The 16307-nt window shown below is 41.4% G+C and overlaps 1 protein-coding gene across 1 annotated transcript in view; it reads right to left on the bottom strand.

The window, feature by feature from the left end:
- Nucleotides 1-1283: 1283 nt before the first annotated feature.
- Nucleotides 1284-16307, bottom strand: part of sbno2b (strawberry notch homolog 2b) — a 69237-nt gene continuing 54213 nt past the window's right edge. The window contains 20 exon segments of the mRNA XM_032525035.1: nt 1284-2850; nt 3465-3655; nt 4022-4098; nt 4718-4849; nt 5034-5126; nt 6154-6248; nt 6563-6706; nt 6865-6936; nt 7046-7154; nt 7318-7389; nt 9734-9846; nt 11103-11238; nt 11392-11523; nt 11711-11832; nt 12009-12191; nt 12404-12486; nt 13122-13219; nt 15114-15290; nt 15398-15551; nt 16147-16252. Coding sequence (XP_032380926.1) covers nt 1664-2850; nt 3465-3655; nt 4022-4098; nt 4718-4849; nt 5034-5126; nt 6154-6248; nt 6563-6706; nt 6865-6936; nt 7046-7154; nt 7318-7389; nt 9734-9846; nt 11103-11238; nt 11392-11523; nt 11711-11832; nt 12009-12191; nt 12404-12486; nt 13122-13219; nt 15114-15290; nt 15398-15551; nt 16147-16252 — 3476 coding nt within the window. The 3' untranslated portion in view covers nt 1284-1663.

The following is a 16307-nucleotide window of genomic DNA, read 5'->3' as shown; positions in this document are numbered from 1 at the left end:
GCCAGATCTCACAGGTTTTTAAATATGCACTATCATACACAATGAATATCACAAATCTGCACAAATCAATTGTTTTTATAGCCTTGACGCCTGTAATGGAAACACATTTAATGAGAAATTTGTCTCAGACTTGCTGCTAATACCAAACCAGATTTTGTTGAAAAACAGCTTTTCAGACCTCAAGACAATAAAACCTTGAAATTCTTTGTCATCCACTGTACTTAGACTTGAAAACAACTTTTTATATGTATGTTGGTCAAAATGAGACCAACAGCAAAGCATTCGAGACGTTCCTGAGAAATTCAAAATCAGATCAAAACCGGGAGTCACATCACTAAATGTTATCGTCAGCTTAAACAAAAATAAAGGGAGATAACATTTTTGGACATAATTTCTATCCATGCTGCTCAATAATCTGTGCTATACTGACCCCATATAGCACATTGTCATAGCAACAGGGACAGAAGAACACAGGAAAAAAAGGACAAGTCCACAGAGACAATCATACGAGCACATACAGGCTTAATAGAGGCTTCTTCCTGAAACCCACCACCATAGTGTAACACAAACGACTGACTGACTCAGGGGGCTAAAAGTTACATACAAATATACCATGTTTAAATTAAAATGAATAACCAACGCTTAAAGAGTACAAATCTATACATTAGGCTACAAGGATTTTTAAAGACTGCATTTAAAGATTTCTCCAAAGGCACTGTTTGCAACAGCAGACTGCTCTTCCTCTCCCTTTTTCCTCACACTAGTGTTCATACAAGCAGGGAGAGAAACAAGAGGGAGCATGTAGAAGAAAAGAATGAAAACTGAGGCATTTCATGGCTTATCAGCTAAAAGATTTCATCTGGGTTGTTTTTTTCTCCTTATCTTCCAGTTCAACCATATCTCTTGTTTCACTCAAACCAAGCCTTGCATACAGCCTTGTTTTAGTCAAGACAAACGGCCATGAAGCGAAGTAGCAGTAAAGCAAATTCTAAAGATGGGGTTTTAACTGGTGAAAGGCCTTTAGGGCTTCCAGCAACTTCACCAATCATACCTCGTAAAATCAGCAGCGGGGAGGTTCATTAAAGATCTCCGAACCTTGGTGAATGAGCGTTTGTTTTGACAGCTCGTATATTTGATTAAATACAGTTATGTTGTTGTCCACTTTCACAGCTGCCTTTCACTGTGGTAGACACACTTTGGTGCAGAAATCTTTATTTTTGAATGCTTTTTTTTTTTTAAAGATTATTGGTTTTTTTGGGGCTTTTCCGCCTTTAATGGACAGAACAGCTAGGTGAGAAAGGGGAAGACATGCAGGAAATCATCACAGGTTGGACTCGAACCCTGGACCGAGGCATAAACCTCTATGTATATGTGCGCCTTGCTCTACCTACTGAGCCAACTGCGCCACTCTGGTGCAGAAATGTGATATTGATGGAGCTTGCTATCGCCTCAACAGCCTCAAGCAGGTGAATGTTAGAGGTGGATAAAGAGAAGGGTGAGCCGAGTGCAGGACAGGCAGTGATGTGACTATAGGCCCTGAGGGGAGAGGGAGTAGGTCCGTGGGTGCGGTCATAGACAGCAGCAAACAAGACAATCTGCTTTAAAAGACAAAACAAAAGAATGTGACCTAAAAAGAAAACAAAGTCCAGACAAACTGTTGCTGTTAAAGCTCTGAGTCTTCCCGGTACCTAATGACAGACGTCCGGTCCAGACCGCGCTGTAGCATGCTGTTCAGAGCCTCGCGAACGTCAAGAGTGCCGGAGTGGCCGTTGGGTAAGGACAGCGAGTCTGACTGAGGGATGAGATAGTTGGAGGAGAAGTGAGGGGAAGAGTTGGAAAACAAAGAGGAGGACGAGGATGGGCTGGAGAAAAGAGAAGAAGAGGACGACGTTGGCATGAGGGTGGATGCGGGCAGGAGGCCGGCGGAGACGTGTGAAGCCAGGTTGTTTGAGGTGGAGGACGTGGAGGAAGAGCAGGAGGAGGTAGAGGGCGAAGGGCTGGCTTTCTGTGTAGGCATCTGGGGAGAAAGGGGCAGGTCAAATAAATCTAATAAGTCTTGGTTATTGGCGAGCAGGTTGTGGTTCTGGTGCTGTGTTGCCTGCCGATGTTGCTGCTGCGGCTGCTGTAGCAAAATAGGCTGCTGCACTGGTGCGGCCTGCTGGGCATTTGGTGCAGTCCGAGAGATTAGAGACTCCAGGTTAAAGTCATCTCCGAATACGGTGTGTACCCCTAGACTGTCCAGATGCAGTCCGCCCTCCGTGCTGTCTGGGGACGGAGATGGCGAGCTCACAGTCAGGTCCAAGATCTCATCCAGGGGATTCTTGGAAGACAAGTTGGGAGACAGTGTGGTCTGATGGAGTGGATGTGATGGGTTCTTCAGCTGTTGAAAAGGGGTGACAAAGGACTGGGGGTAAAACTGGGAGAAATTGGAGCGGATGCTAACCGTGTTGGGGACAGGGCCTTGGCTGGTGGTGGTGGTGGTGGTGGAATTGTTGGACCAGATGTGGGTCCTTTGCTGGGTTTGGCTGTGTTTTCTCTGTAAGGACAACAGGTGTAAGTTCTGGGGGGGCTGCTGTAAAGGGGGCTGGGTTTGGGCCTGCAGTCTCTGTTGCTGAGAGATCGGATTCTGGGGGGGAGGCTGAACAAGGGAGTGGTTAAGCATGGGTTTCGAGTTGAACAGATTTGCCAGGAGGTGCTTGTTCTCCTGCTCCATTTTACGATTGCGCTCCTCAACCAGCCGCAGGTCCGCGGCCTTCTGCTCCCTCTCCTTTCGTCTCCGCTTCACCTCCTCGTCCATTTGCAACAGCTCCTCGCGCACACGGGCCACGCAGTTTTCTGGAATCTTTATACCTGGGAGAGATGAGCAGCATGGTCATGCCACAGGTATTAGTGAGGTAAATACTCAAAGACTTTACTGAATAATTGTTTACTAAACACCAGACCCAAATCTTCCACCAATAAACGTTTCATTTAAAGGTGATATAACAGCATATGTATTAACATAGACTGGTAGGTTTGGCACTGGATATGCACAGCTATGTGCTTCTGTGATGCCTTCTCCATTTTATGATTCTAAAAATACATATTTTCTACAGTGCATTTGTCTTTTTTTATCTTCATGCTGTTGGGTTTTCGTGGTTGTCAGGCTGAACCGCAAAGTGTTCTGTGTATCTGGCCTAATAACTTCAAGAAATGTCCGTAAGCATTGATGTATTATTCAAAAGTTGATAGAAGAGAAATGAGGAATGTGAGCAATAATTTTGATTCCTTCATTTGTCAGTAAGAAGTGTCAACAACATATTTTACCATCAAAACAACTAACTGACATCTGGTAAATTATATCCATATTTTAAAACTTCCTCTTCAGTTTTATCAATGTTTAAAGTGTGAAAGATTTTGTAACCACCAGTAAAAATGAGACTTAGTAAACTGCATATGACGTGCATCAGGGGGGATGTACTAACCGACTTGCTTGTTATGCTGTTTGGTTTTAAGGCGGACAATCTGCAGGATGCTGGAGCTGGTGATGTCAGACACCACATCGGATACACGCTTCCACACACGCAACAGAGCACCACACAACATGTGGTACTGACGGAGGCGCATGCCCTGCAAACACTCCTGACCTTCTTCTATTTTCTTACACTTCCCATTCCTAGGGAAAGGACAGGAGAACAAAAGTCAAATGTTTCATGCAGACAACACAAAGAGCACACAAGTTCCTTACATATCCCTCTTTTAGGAAAAGTGTATGGCAGGTTGAGGGACTGACTGTTGGCAAATTATGCGCGACCTTAGATGGCTCCGATCTAGCATTTAAACACAGTTCCCTGGTCATCTGGTGATGAGGGCACATGTGAGACTTGCAGGTTATTTCTTCATGACTAGTTCTCAGGGGATCTCCAAATCCCTAGGAATGGCATCTGACCCTAAAACCAACCTGACTAAATCCTAATGAGTTCCAGCCTGATTGGATGCATTGAGCCATTAATCCCAAGGGACATTGTGGATTCCTACTTACCAGTTGGCATGACTACACTTCTTGAAGGAGAAGGTGAACTGATTCTCCCAGCTGTCCTTGGCTTCTTCTGACGTCACCTGGAATAGGAAATGTATAACACCAAAATCAGCAAAAAAACTCCACAGTTTGATAAAACACCATTACACGGCTTTAGAAATACATCTTTACCAACATAGAAACTTTAGTAATAAAGGGGTGTCTTTTGTTTTAAACCAAAGGTCAGAGCATAGTTTTATCTTTTTTTTATTTTTTATTAATCATTGTAAAAGGAGGGAAACAGGTACAACTTTAATAAAGAACAAAAATATAAAGGGATTTTATTATTTCCATTTTCATTTATTGAGCTTTCCTTGAACACTGCCTGGTTCAGTACTCTTCCATGACCACTATGGGGCGTCAGACTCCATATACTGTATATACACTCCAAACAGCAACTGCTGTTGGGAGGAAAATGTCACTCCTGAAAATCTCCATATGTCCATACATAACCAAAACATTTGGTTTTGTATATTTTTGTTTTTAGACCCTTTCATTGTCTGCTTAGGAAAAACTATACAACTCAACTTTATAATATTAAGATGAAAGTAAAGATGTTTTTTTGCTGCTGGGTGGAGACATTGTTTAGTATTCAGACACCAATATACAGACACAACTATAAGCCCAACTTCCTCATCAACGGACAATCAAGTCATTTACCTTCCGGTAACGCTGCTGCAGGTTGTCCAGGCTCTCGGGATGGGTCTGCTTGCCAATATTAGGCTTGTAGACAATCAGGTTCTTGCCTCTTCCTTGCTCGGCTAGCAGCACACATGGGTGGTTACCTCGCAGCTGTGGAGAGGCCATGCAGAGAGAGAATTATTATCTCAGAGACAAATACATTCTTTGAAGTGGACATCTACTGTGTCATCACATTGCTATTCAGTGAAGTTTGTTTTAACTAATAAAACATATACATATAGTGCCTTTTACAGTAGAGCACGGGTTTAGTTTGCTAATTATAACATGGTCTCACCTTCAGGGACAGGTAGAATCCCTCGTCAGGGCCACTGAGTTTCAGTGACCTGTTGAAGGCCTCCTCCCAGGGCATGCCTCTGTCCACACTGATCTACAGGGGCAAAAAGGATCACAGATTTAGGCATATGCTGTAAATGGGAAGAACCAAGCAGCTATGCAACCACACGCTGCTGTCCTGAAGCTGAAACAGACTCATGCACAGAAACCCAGAATTACTTCTGACATATATTTAAAAACACACAGACATAAGACTCATTGTCTACCACAGTCATGCACGTCTCCCCCTATACTTGCTAAACTGGTCCTTGCCGTGCAGCCTTCTGCCTGGCTGCCAACTTTGAAATGTCAAATGCAGGTTAACCTGCAGCCAACCGCTAATAGCAGAAGGTATCAGTAATTATCCTGTTCCCACTTGCCACTAGTGTCTACATAGGCCCCTGAGCCCTGGGCTAAGCCTGTGTGATAACAGCCTTACTGCTGGCAAAGTGACATCAATCATCATATAGTGCAGAGGTAGCTACTTGAGTTAGCTCTCGGACTGCATGTGGAACACATTTCACAGTTGTATTATCTTTGTATGCCGCAGTGCGAACCTTGTCATGAAAATCTTAATGGATTTATAGTCACTGGTATTTGCTTTCTGGGAAGATTTCTTAACATGCATTTGTCATTGTTCTGTTCTATTCTATTGGCTTCCTACAAACCCTACTGGATTTAACTCAAAGAACAGAGAACACAAGATTTGTATTTTTTTATGTATGATGTTTATCCAGAGGATTACCCTACTGGTTTGTGAGTGCGATGCCTCAAGATTAGCCTGGGCCTGTAAATGTGTCTATGCTCCCCAGGCTGTCTGTTGCCCTTCTGGTGGTGGCGACATCATCCTACATACATTCATCTAGGCAATACAACATTGCGGCTCTGTTCTTGGTTTATGCAACACAATTCTTATTTTGGCTTCTTTAAAACTAGGGCTGGACATTGTAGGGTATCTCAAGATTTGATACAATCGTGATATTTTGCCCACAGTTATGAGACTCACAACTCAGGAGAATCAGTGATGTGCATAATGTTTAAAGAAAGACAATATACCGAAAATGAGGTTATGAGGTGCCTACCTTATACAGAACAACCTGTCCATCCTGAGGGTTTCCGACTGTCAAGAAAGTTTCCTGCTTTTCCTCATAGATCTCATCGTTACCCGGGGCAAGGTCTGTCGGAGACACAACAGAACAAGAGAACCAAAAGATTACACACAGTAGCAGATTAGGAACCATCTCTCTTTTTTAAATCAATCCCTTAAGGGCCAATGGCAATCCAGTTTAACAAACAGAGAACTATCAGTGTAATGATCAATATTGTAAGTTACATTTTTATACAGTTAGTCTGTTATTGAAAAGCCTGTCAATATATTTCAAACAGTTTTTTACTTTTTCTTTTCGTGGTTGTTGTTACGCAACATTAACATTTTGGACCACAAATAAAATTGCGTTGTTGTAAAACCATGCTGTGTTTTGAGCTCCACACCTAGGATTCCCATGTCATATTTGCCCTCCTTCTTGTCCTTCTCGATTAGATAGTCAAAGTTGTCGGTGAAGTACTGGAAGAGATAGTTCTGCTTGTGGACCTCCAGGCCCAAGATGCGATTTAAGAACTTGGTGATGCTGCAGTCTGGGATAAAGACACAGCACAGAACAGTTACTGCAGCTGATTTTGTGTTGACAGATGAACAAAGAACACAGCTAAAGTTAAATGTTGAAGTAAGTAGCCTGGATCGACGTATTTATCTTAAGCATACAATATGCCTGCAAGCCTCTTGGGTACTCTACCTTTCTCAGTACTGATCCCAAAGCGAGACTCTCGACAAAAGATGCCCACATCCATCATTCCAAGTTTCATGTCTGGAATGAAATAAAGAAAAAACGTTGTTTTACTGATCAATCACAGGAAACTCTGCTGGTGAAGTTATCTGTTTACAGAAGGTGACAATCAACCAAAGCTCAAACATACCTCTGAAGAAAGCGGCATCACCCCCAGGGTAGCCTTTGGGAGGGGGCACCTTGTTCTCTATGTGGCCAAGGATTGCTTTGGTGATTTTGTCAAGAGCCTTGGTACCATACTGCAAGAAAAGAGACATACAATTGGTATACACAAATTCTCTTCAGCTAGGATCCTGTATACTGCTAAAAGGGAGAGCAAAACTTTAACAGTTTAAGTTAAAAATAATCCTGTTTTTACATTAAAAAGTCAGAATGTTTTTTTCACAAGGTAAATTTGCCTACCTTGTTCTCAAAGTTGTACTTGCTCAGGTCTCTGGATTCTGTGGCTCTTCTGTCTCCATGGGTCAATGCACCCTGCAAAGTGGTGGATTAGCAACATTATTATTATTGTTATACGTATTAGCAGTATTAGGGTTGCAGGCTTCCGAGCATCATCACACTAACACACTTGGACAAAGTGATGTGGGATGAATCTGTTAACTATGAACTGCGTACAGTATATGATAGTACTATACAGTCATAGGACTTGTGGACTTCTAGCCCTCTAATTAATAAATCCTGCTTTTTAAAATAGAAGAGATCCAGTATTTAACATGATTATGTGTGTTATTGTAAGTGTATGTTATTGTATGTTTTTGTTATCGTAAGTTTATGTTATTGCATTAACTTTTTATAATTTCACAAAATACAGAAATCCTTTACATTACACCACATATGAATGTTTGCCATGTTAAATTTCAACTGAAAGAAACACTTTTTAATTACCTGGAAATCTACAACTAGAGTCCCTTTCACACACACAAACCTAAAATTATCTACACCAGCGGTCTGCAACCTTTTAAATATGAAGAGCCATTTTAAAACCTTTGTGTTAATCAGTGTGCCATATCAGCATTAAGCCTGCCATCATCTACCAACCCTGCTCAGGCAGTGTTTTCTATCCCTTGGCATCGCATTCTATGAAGAAGGCAACCAAACTACTGTAAATGACAGTCTGTGCTCCTGCCAATGGCTGTGAAAAAGCTCATTTGGCATGCGGATTGGAACATTTCCATAATACTCTTGCACACTTATTAGCTAGTGTGCCATTTGTTGAGCTACCGCATGCCAATAGTGGCACTTGTGCCTATGGTTGCTGACATCTGATCTAAACATTACCCATCAGATCTGAAAATGCAAATTTCCCACTCAGTTGGATCAGACGCCAACTGCTCTACCCTGCAAGCTCCTTAGCACAAAAAATCTTGACAATCCGCGTTGGTAAGGGCCATTGTCGAAAACATCAGACAAATTCAAGGAACGATAGGAAACTTGGTGTTTATAACCAAATTATGACGGCTCAATGAAGCACTGTAATCCCTGTCATGTTCAGTCTGCTGCACGCTCTACCCATCACCACCCCTCGTCTAAACCCAACAGAGTATTTCCGCTAAGTGAGAACGCATCTGACATGGACAATCTCCTGTTGTGTGCTACATGAGTGAAAGGGAAACTCCGCGCTTACGTTAGGGTCCAACTGCTTGGACATAGTCTGGGATTCATATGTGAAAATGGCTTAAGTCCGATTTAACTAAGTTGTGTACTAGTGTAGTGTAGGTGTAAAGTGAAACCTTTTCTTTAACTGCCTGCTACACTGTGCCTCAACAGGACTTTGAGCAACATTTAAGAGACACAGACATAAGACAACTACAAGACAAAAGTGCATGACAAAACATTATTCAACCACAATCTTAACTTAAATTTTAAGTGTGGGGTTTATTTAAGATCTCAGCCTGTGTGGTTTTTCATCCTTTACAGATTTCAAATGAACTGTAAGGAAGGTGGAGGAAAATTTAGAAGAAGCAAAGTCAACAGCAGATCAGTCTCAGCTGCTAGCTCTGCCCACACAGGAAAATGCCTTGAGATACCAAAACAAAAGGGATGTCTTGGCCAAATATGACTTCACTACTGATCTGGAGTCAGCCGGTTGCAAAGGTATTCAGCAGAAGCAATGCTGTGTGTATGTGTGTGTGTGTGTGTTGTATCGGATTCATGCAGGCAAGTAGACAGATGAGATGTGACCTATTCTTGATGCAGATTTACCAAAAAACGGCTGGCAAACACATGAACGACTTCCTGGAACCGCCGTCCCATAGCACCCCCCTTACCGTTTTCCCAAAAGAACTGTCATGCTGTGTCACCATGGAAATAAATGATGACGAATAAATAACGCTGGTGCTGAAAAGCATTGATAATTATGGAAAATTAGAGTTATAAATTATCCAGACAAGCTCCTTTGCTTTTTCTGCTTTGCTTATTCAGTTTTCCATTATTGAACTGCAGAAGGGAAAGACCCAGAATCTTTTGAGGTTTGTGGAGAAAAGTCGATTTTTAAGCAAACCAACAATAAAAGAGACCATGTGGAGAGCTTATAGGCTAGGGAAAACCCCAGGAAACAGGAAGGACAAAGGGTAAAGCCAGGGTGAAAAGGCAAATGGCAGATCAATAAACACAAAACACAGATCCTCTCCGTTTACAAGTGGAACAATTCTTCTCACACTCCAAAGGACAACAAGAGGAAAAGGATTATTTTCCCATGAGACAGATTTTCACTCAGTTAAATGGAAAAATCTAGTAAATGTGGAAGAATTGTGCAAAAATAAGAAGAGCAAATGAAACACCCACACACCAAACTCAACTATAAGGATATGATATTTACCAGGCTCTCTAGTCTCTTAGCCACAATGGAAGCAAAACGTCTCTCCCCAGCCAACTCGGAGATGAGGAAGATGTACTCTGGGGCCGTCACCTGATTGGACCGATGTGTGCGACCTGGAAGGACAAAGAAAAGACAGTATTTATACTACTAAAACAGTAAGAGCGAGGAGGCCTACAGACTAAATCCATTTTACAGTGCACATTGTTAATTCCTTACAGCAAAAATTCATAATTTTACAATACAATTTTAACAACAAAGATGAATGAGCACCCAGTGTCGTGACTGTGGTGTTGTTGTCAAACAGAAATCTGAAGAACACTGAATGGAAATATTGTTGACAAACAAGGTAATCATTTCCTAATGTTTGAAATTACACAATAGTAGTATGAGTTGATGTCCATTTTGTGTTATGAAAAATAATTTCACACAAACTTATCTTCATGCTACTTTGTGTGCAACATCTCTGGTTACAACAGACTACAAAAGCCAGCCAGACAAAAACAAGTAACACAGGCTGCATCTACTCACAGAATGGATGCATTATTAGTAACAGAAAAATAAGAAGGGGATATTTTGGTGACATGATAAGACCTGGAACATCAAATGAGATCTGATATCAAGTAAATCTAATATTTACACTATGAGCGGAGATCCCCTTTTCAACAGCCAACAACCAAAAAAAGAAAACCTTTCCACAAAGTTCTTCTTTGGAAGCCAAGGAAAATGCAATAGAATCTCTTATGAGGACATAAATAAGACTTTCTATGTGTATTTGTACAATGTGCATGTGTATGAACACTAACCTTCCAAACTTAAAGAATTAAGCTAAGAGTGAGTTTCACAATAAGTAGGGAGGCTGGTAATAAAAATTATTACTTAAGCAGTTTTCTAATTATGGCAAACAATTTATCCATACACTTCTCTGTGATTGTGTATGTGTGAACATGATGTGTTGAGTTGAAGCTTAAAAAAATACATAATGGATGCAGACACTTACTAAATCCTTACCTACATACACACGTACCAGTCAAAAGTTTGGACACACTTTCTCACTGACTTAAATGGGAACTGAATTCTAAGCCTCTCCTGACGTTAAGGGAGGAACTACGCCTCTTTATATTTCTGATACCCTGTGACCCAAAAACTGCTGCATGTTGTTTCAGGCATTTATGTCAAAGAGTCCAGCCCATCTTTCTAGCTGTGACATCATGAAGTGCGGTAGCAACAAATGTGGAACTCAACATCCATTGATAAGAAATTACACAATATGATGAGTCATTTTTTAGACAATTTTTTTTTTTAAAGTTTTTTTTGTGTACCTCTCTTTACTTTTAAAAGACTTATTGTAAGATTACATTTCCTGACTCACCAAATTGCTGAATGGCCCTGTCTGCACTCCAAGGCAGCTCTAAAGTCATGTGGACCCTGCGCTTCTGGTTTCTCACTCGCTTGTCCGCCTGGAGGGAAATCCCAGAGCTGGCCGCCTCTGAGATGATGGCCACCAACTGAAGGAAAGAGGTTTTTTGGTATTGGTGGACATCGTATTGACCATTGTTTATATTGCAGTACATTTCTTTAAAACACAGATTGTTTGCAGCCAAGTCATGGATTTGTAGCTACAAGAGATCATTTATATCTATTTGACTGGTGTATCTGACCTTCTCTGCACCCATGAAGCGATCTTTCTCCTTGATGTTGATGTGGTCGATGGTAAGCCCCTGCTCAGCACGTGACTCATAACGGACGCTGCCATCAAGACACCGCACCACACGACCCTTACGACCAGTCATCTGCAGAGAAAAATATTCAATACATTGTCAGACGTTTTGCCGTAAAAAACGTCCATGTTTATTTGTTGCTCTTTTTTGGGAACATTGATTTAGATGGTGAATAAACACGTGAATCCCACCTGTACCATTTAAGCTCATTAGATACCTGTGGACAGGGAGTTTATAGTTCAGTGTTTTAGGCATGTACCTCTGAGACTTTATCTGGTCCTCCAAACTTATCGATGAGCTCGTCTAAGGTATTGAGAGGTAGTTCTTTTCCCAGCATGGATATTTTATTGAGGAGGCCTTGTTTCATCTCCTCTATCCTGGCTGTGAATAGGAAAGCAGATGGGACATTAACCATGGAACCCAAAAACAACTGGGCATGGAAGGTTGTTTCACCGTCTTGACATGTATCTGTTTAAATGGGACTGGACACACCTACTAAGGCTGAAAAGGCGTCTTCCTACTGACAACACAAACTAAAGAAAAAGATATCTCCCTACCTGTCTGGCAGCTAGTGTGGTTAACAAAGATGACATCATCATTGTCTAGCAGGGAGTCTGGTGAGGAGTTGGAGTCCGTGTCCATGCCATCGGAGTCACTACTGCTGTCATCGCTAATGTTGATCACACCGCCGCTGTCCATGGTGTGCTTGTGTACCTTGGGCTGGCGACCTCTAGGCTTCCCTGGTTGGAAACACGAAGTACAGCTCAACAACACTTTCTGTAGTATCATTCAATGAGAGGCCAAGAAATAGACCACACACACACGCACAAAAAAAAAAAATATTATATATATATATAAAAAGAGAGAAAATACACAAGTGCAAAACTTAATATGGGAAGTTTGCTGTTCTAATGCCATTTCGGGTACACATTCTTGCATGGTGTTCACTTACGTTTTCTCTTATTCCCTGGTGCCTTCTCTCTCCTCTGTTTCTCTGAAGGGAAATGTTTTGTTACAAGGGACTGGAACACTCCCCTAAAGGAAAGAGGAAGAGGAGAAAAAGAGAGAGAAACCTTTATTCTGACAGCAAAGTGGTCAGCCTTATGATAGCTGTTAGGTGTTGACAGACATGTTGCGTGTGATCTAATATGCCAAACCTTCAGGCATGTCTGCTGTGAGAGGATTAGAGTCAAACAAGTCTAGCGTTCTTGTTTTTCTTGGATGAGCCATTTCATAATTAAAAAGCTGCTAATAACTGAAGAAATTGTTTGGTTTAATTAAGGATAATGGTGAGGATGTTGATGACATGACCTGAATACTTTATATTTTACTGAATGCATGTGGTGAGAACATGTTCTCCATCGAGATTGGCAAATCATTTGGCAGTTTAATGAAGCAACAAAATGAAATGGAAGAAACCCACAGGCTGCTATGGCTTCCAGCAAACAGATAGAAACCTTTCCATACAGGGTTTAATGTATGAGAAATGCTAAACTTTCCTGTTTTCCTAAAAAACCTTGCTGTTGCGAGCATTTAGCTGTTCAGACAGGGCTGTAACCCAGAGAAGACGTTTTGTCATTTTAGTAAATATTCTTTCAAATAAACACATCAACTTAAAAACATACAGTATCAAAACAAACCAACAGAGAACATATTTCTTTTTCACTCACTCTGCTGCAGAGACAAATCTGTCGAGATGCCCGTCATTCTCATCCAGGACTTCTCTGGTACGGGACTCTCCAGTAGACTGCAGCCCAATAACGATGCACTGTGGTGGAGGTGAACCAAATACACATCAACAACAAAACAGGTCTACTGTGTTACCTGAAGTCAATTCTATTGTGTTGTATTATACCACAATTATTGAAAAAAAGCACTCATCTCAAGTTGTGTGAAATGCTTAATAAAACCTTAATAATGCTTGTAGATTCAACTAGTAACATTCAAAACTCTGATATTCCTATGCAGACAAAACAACGTTTTGGCCTAACTATGCTTCAAACCAGCTTTAATTTACAAAAAAAAAAAAAAAAAAAAAAGGTATTCTGTCCTTGCAGCTTATCTATCCAATACCAGTTCCTGCTTGAATTTTCCTGGGGAATATTTATAGTCTTATACATTGTTAAAAGGTACTATACCTAGTGTCACAATGTTTGGCTGTCTTGTCTCAGTCTACAACTCTATTTTTGGGATCCACCAGTGAGCGGACCTTGGCACAGATAAAGGTTTTTCAAAATAGGCTGGTGAGCACCAATCTGACTGGGGAAAAAATACAGAGCTTACTTTGGTTACCATGTCCCTTGGCCATTTTAGCTAGCCTGCATCCAAAGGACCTGGCAACCGTCGTTTGCCCACTGGGCAGAATTTCAGTTCAGTATATGTGTGGTTTTTGTTTTTTTAACTTACCACCTTACAATAAGCAGGACATAAATATAAGACCAAAATTTTACCAGTAAAGGCTAGCTTGTTTAGACCCAGTTTGATGTGTGTTTTTGGTCATTGTCTTTTTGGAACACCCAACTGCGCCCAGACCCAACCTCGGCTGATGGTTTTAAGTTTTCCTGCAGAATTTGGAGGTAATCCTCCTTCTTCATTATCCCATTTACTTTCTGCAAAGAACCAGTTCCACTGGCAGCAAAACATCCCCAGAGCATAATACTACCCCACCATGCTTGACAGTAGGCATGGTGTTCCTGGGATTAAAGGCCTCACCTTTTCTCCTCCAAACATATGCTGGGGCTGTGGCCAAACAGCTCAATTTTTGTTTCGTCTGACCAGAGAACTTTCCTCCAGAAGGTTTTATCTTTGTCCATGTGATCAGCAGCAAACTTCAGCCGAGTCTTAAGGTGCCTTTTCTGGAGCAAGGGCTTCTTTTCTTGCACGGCACCTCTCAGTCCATGGCGATGTAAAACACGCTTGACTGTGGAGACTGACACCTGTGTTCCATCAGCTTCCAATCCTTGCAGACCTGCTTCTTGGTGATTCTTGGTTGACTCTTGACCATCCTGACCAATCTCCTCTCGGCAGCATGTGATAGCTTGCGTTTTTCTTCCTGATCGTGGCAGTGACACAACTGTTCCATGCACTTTATACTTGCGTATAGTGTCTGCACAGTTGCTCTTGGGACCTGTAGCTGCTTTGAAATGGCTCCAAGTGACTTCCCTGACTTGTTCAAGTCAATAATTCGCTTTTTCAGATCCACACTGAGTTCCTTTGACTTTCCCATTGTAGCTTTTGTAGCTGAGTCTAATCACTGGGTCAAATGAGCCCTATTTAAATGGCTCATGAGAAGTCAACAGCTGTAGTCAATCAGAATCACTTAGAAGAAGTGAAGAGGCCATGACATGAGCTAATTTGATTGACACAACTCGCTACATCACCAAAATTGACATATTTTGTTGCTGTATGTATATTTTGACCCAGCAGATTTGGTGACATTTTCAGCAGACCCATAATAAATTTATGAAAGAACCAAACTTTATGACTGTTTTTGTGACAAACATGTATGTGTTCCGATCACTCTATCACAGAAAAATAAGAGTTGTAGAACTTATTGAAGACTCAAGACAGCCATAACATTGTGATTTTCTACAAGTGTATGTACACTTTTGACCACAACTGTACATACTATATGACTCAGTGTTCAAGTGTGTTGTGCTGACCTTTCCAGCCTGCAGCTCTTTTTGGGCCAGCTCCACCAGGCAGCGGACCTTGGCAGCGATACAGAGGTATTTGAAGAAGCGCTGGTGAGACGACCAGAACTGCCCCCAGAGCGACTTCCTGCTGACCAGGCCCAGCTCATCAGCTGCACGCATGAAGACCTGCAACGCCTCTGCCCACTGGACAGAGATTCACTTTAATGTATAGTGTGTTTTTTTTTTTTTTAAATCTTACACACCTTACCATAAGCATACACAAATATAATAGACACAGGCATGATGCTTACCAGTATGGCAGCTTTGTTATAGACCAGTTTGAAGTCATTGTCCAGTGCGATCTCTTCAATGCGGAAAGACACCCCTGAGAAGCTAAGCTGCCTGGCGATGTACATCCCGCTCACTTTCATGTCCATGGCAACAATTTCCATGGCACCGACACCTCTGTTTACAAAGAGCATATAAATTATTCAACATAACTCAATCACGGATCAACCAGCCATAACCACACACTGATTGTGAATTATTTTACCACATCTGTGGGGCAATATTAAAAAGTTAAATTGGAATTCTATTGAACTGGAAACAAGCACAACGTCCCACTTTTGATCAAAGACGTCATGTGTGGTTTAGTTGAAACATTTTATAAAATTTGGCGACAGTTCACTGATATAGTAGAATTTAGGCGATACATATCCCCTTGGATCTTACGTTAACTTTTAGCTATGATAACTCCCTGTACTTATCTAATCCGATTATCTTTTGTACAGGACCTGTTGTGTTGGTGTCTGTGTATGTAAATATGTTTTTATAAAACTGTTTCTGTGATATATTATGGAATTTGTATGCAATAAAGTTAAAAGTTTGCCTTCTAAAATACCAATAAATAGATAAATCGGAGTGCTGTCCTAGTCTGGCCTTTATAAAATGGTATTTTCCAGTAAGAGCTACAATTTGAAGACACATATCCACATGATTGAAAGGCAATCAGAAAACAGAACACTTTTGAAGGAATTCCGCAACGTGTCACCCTACAAACCTCTTTTCAATGGCGTGCAAGAAGTCATCAAAGGCTCTGAAGGGCGTGCCCTCACCCCAAATACCCAGGCGGCTCATATAGATCATGTTCTTTGGCTCAGAGGCACCTGGGGATACAGATGGGAAAAACAATATTCTAAAATGTTTGGTTGTATTGCATTA

Source organism: Etheostoma spectabile, chromosome 9, assembly GCF_008692095.1.
Source record: "Etheostoma spectabile isolate EspeVRDwgs_2016 chromosome 9, UIUC_Espe_1.0, whole genome shotgun sequence".
Taxonomy (NCBI): domain Eukaryota; kingdom Metazoa; phylum Chordata; class Actinopteri; order Perciformes; family Percidae; genus Etheostoma; species Etheostoma spectabile.
This window is presented reverse-complemented; position numbering and strand designations above follow the sequence as displayed.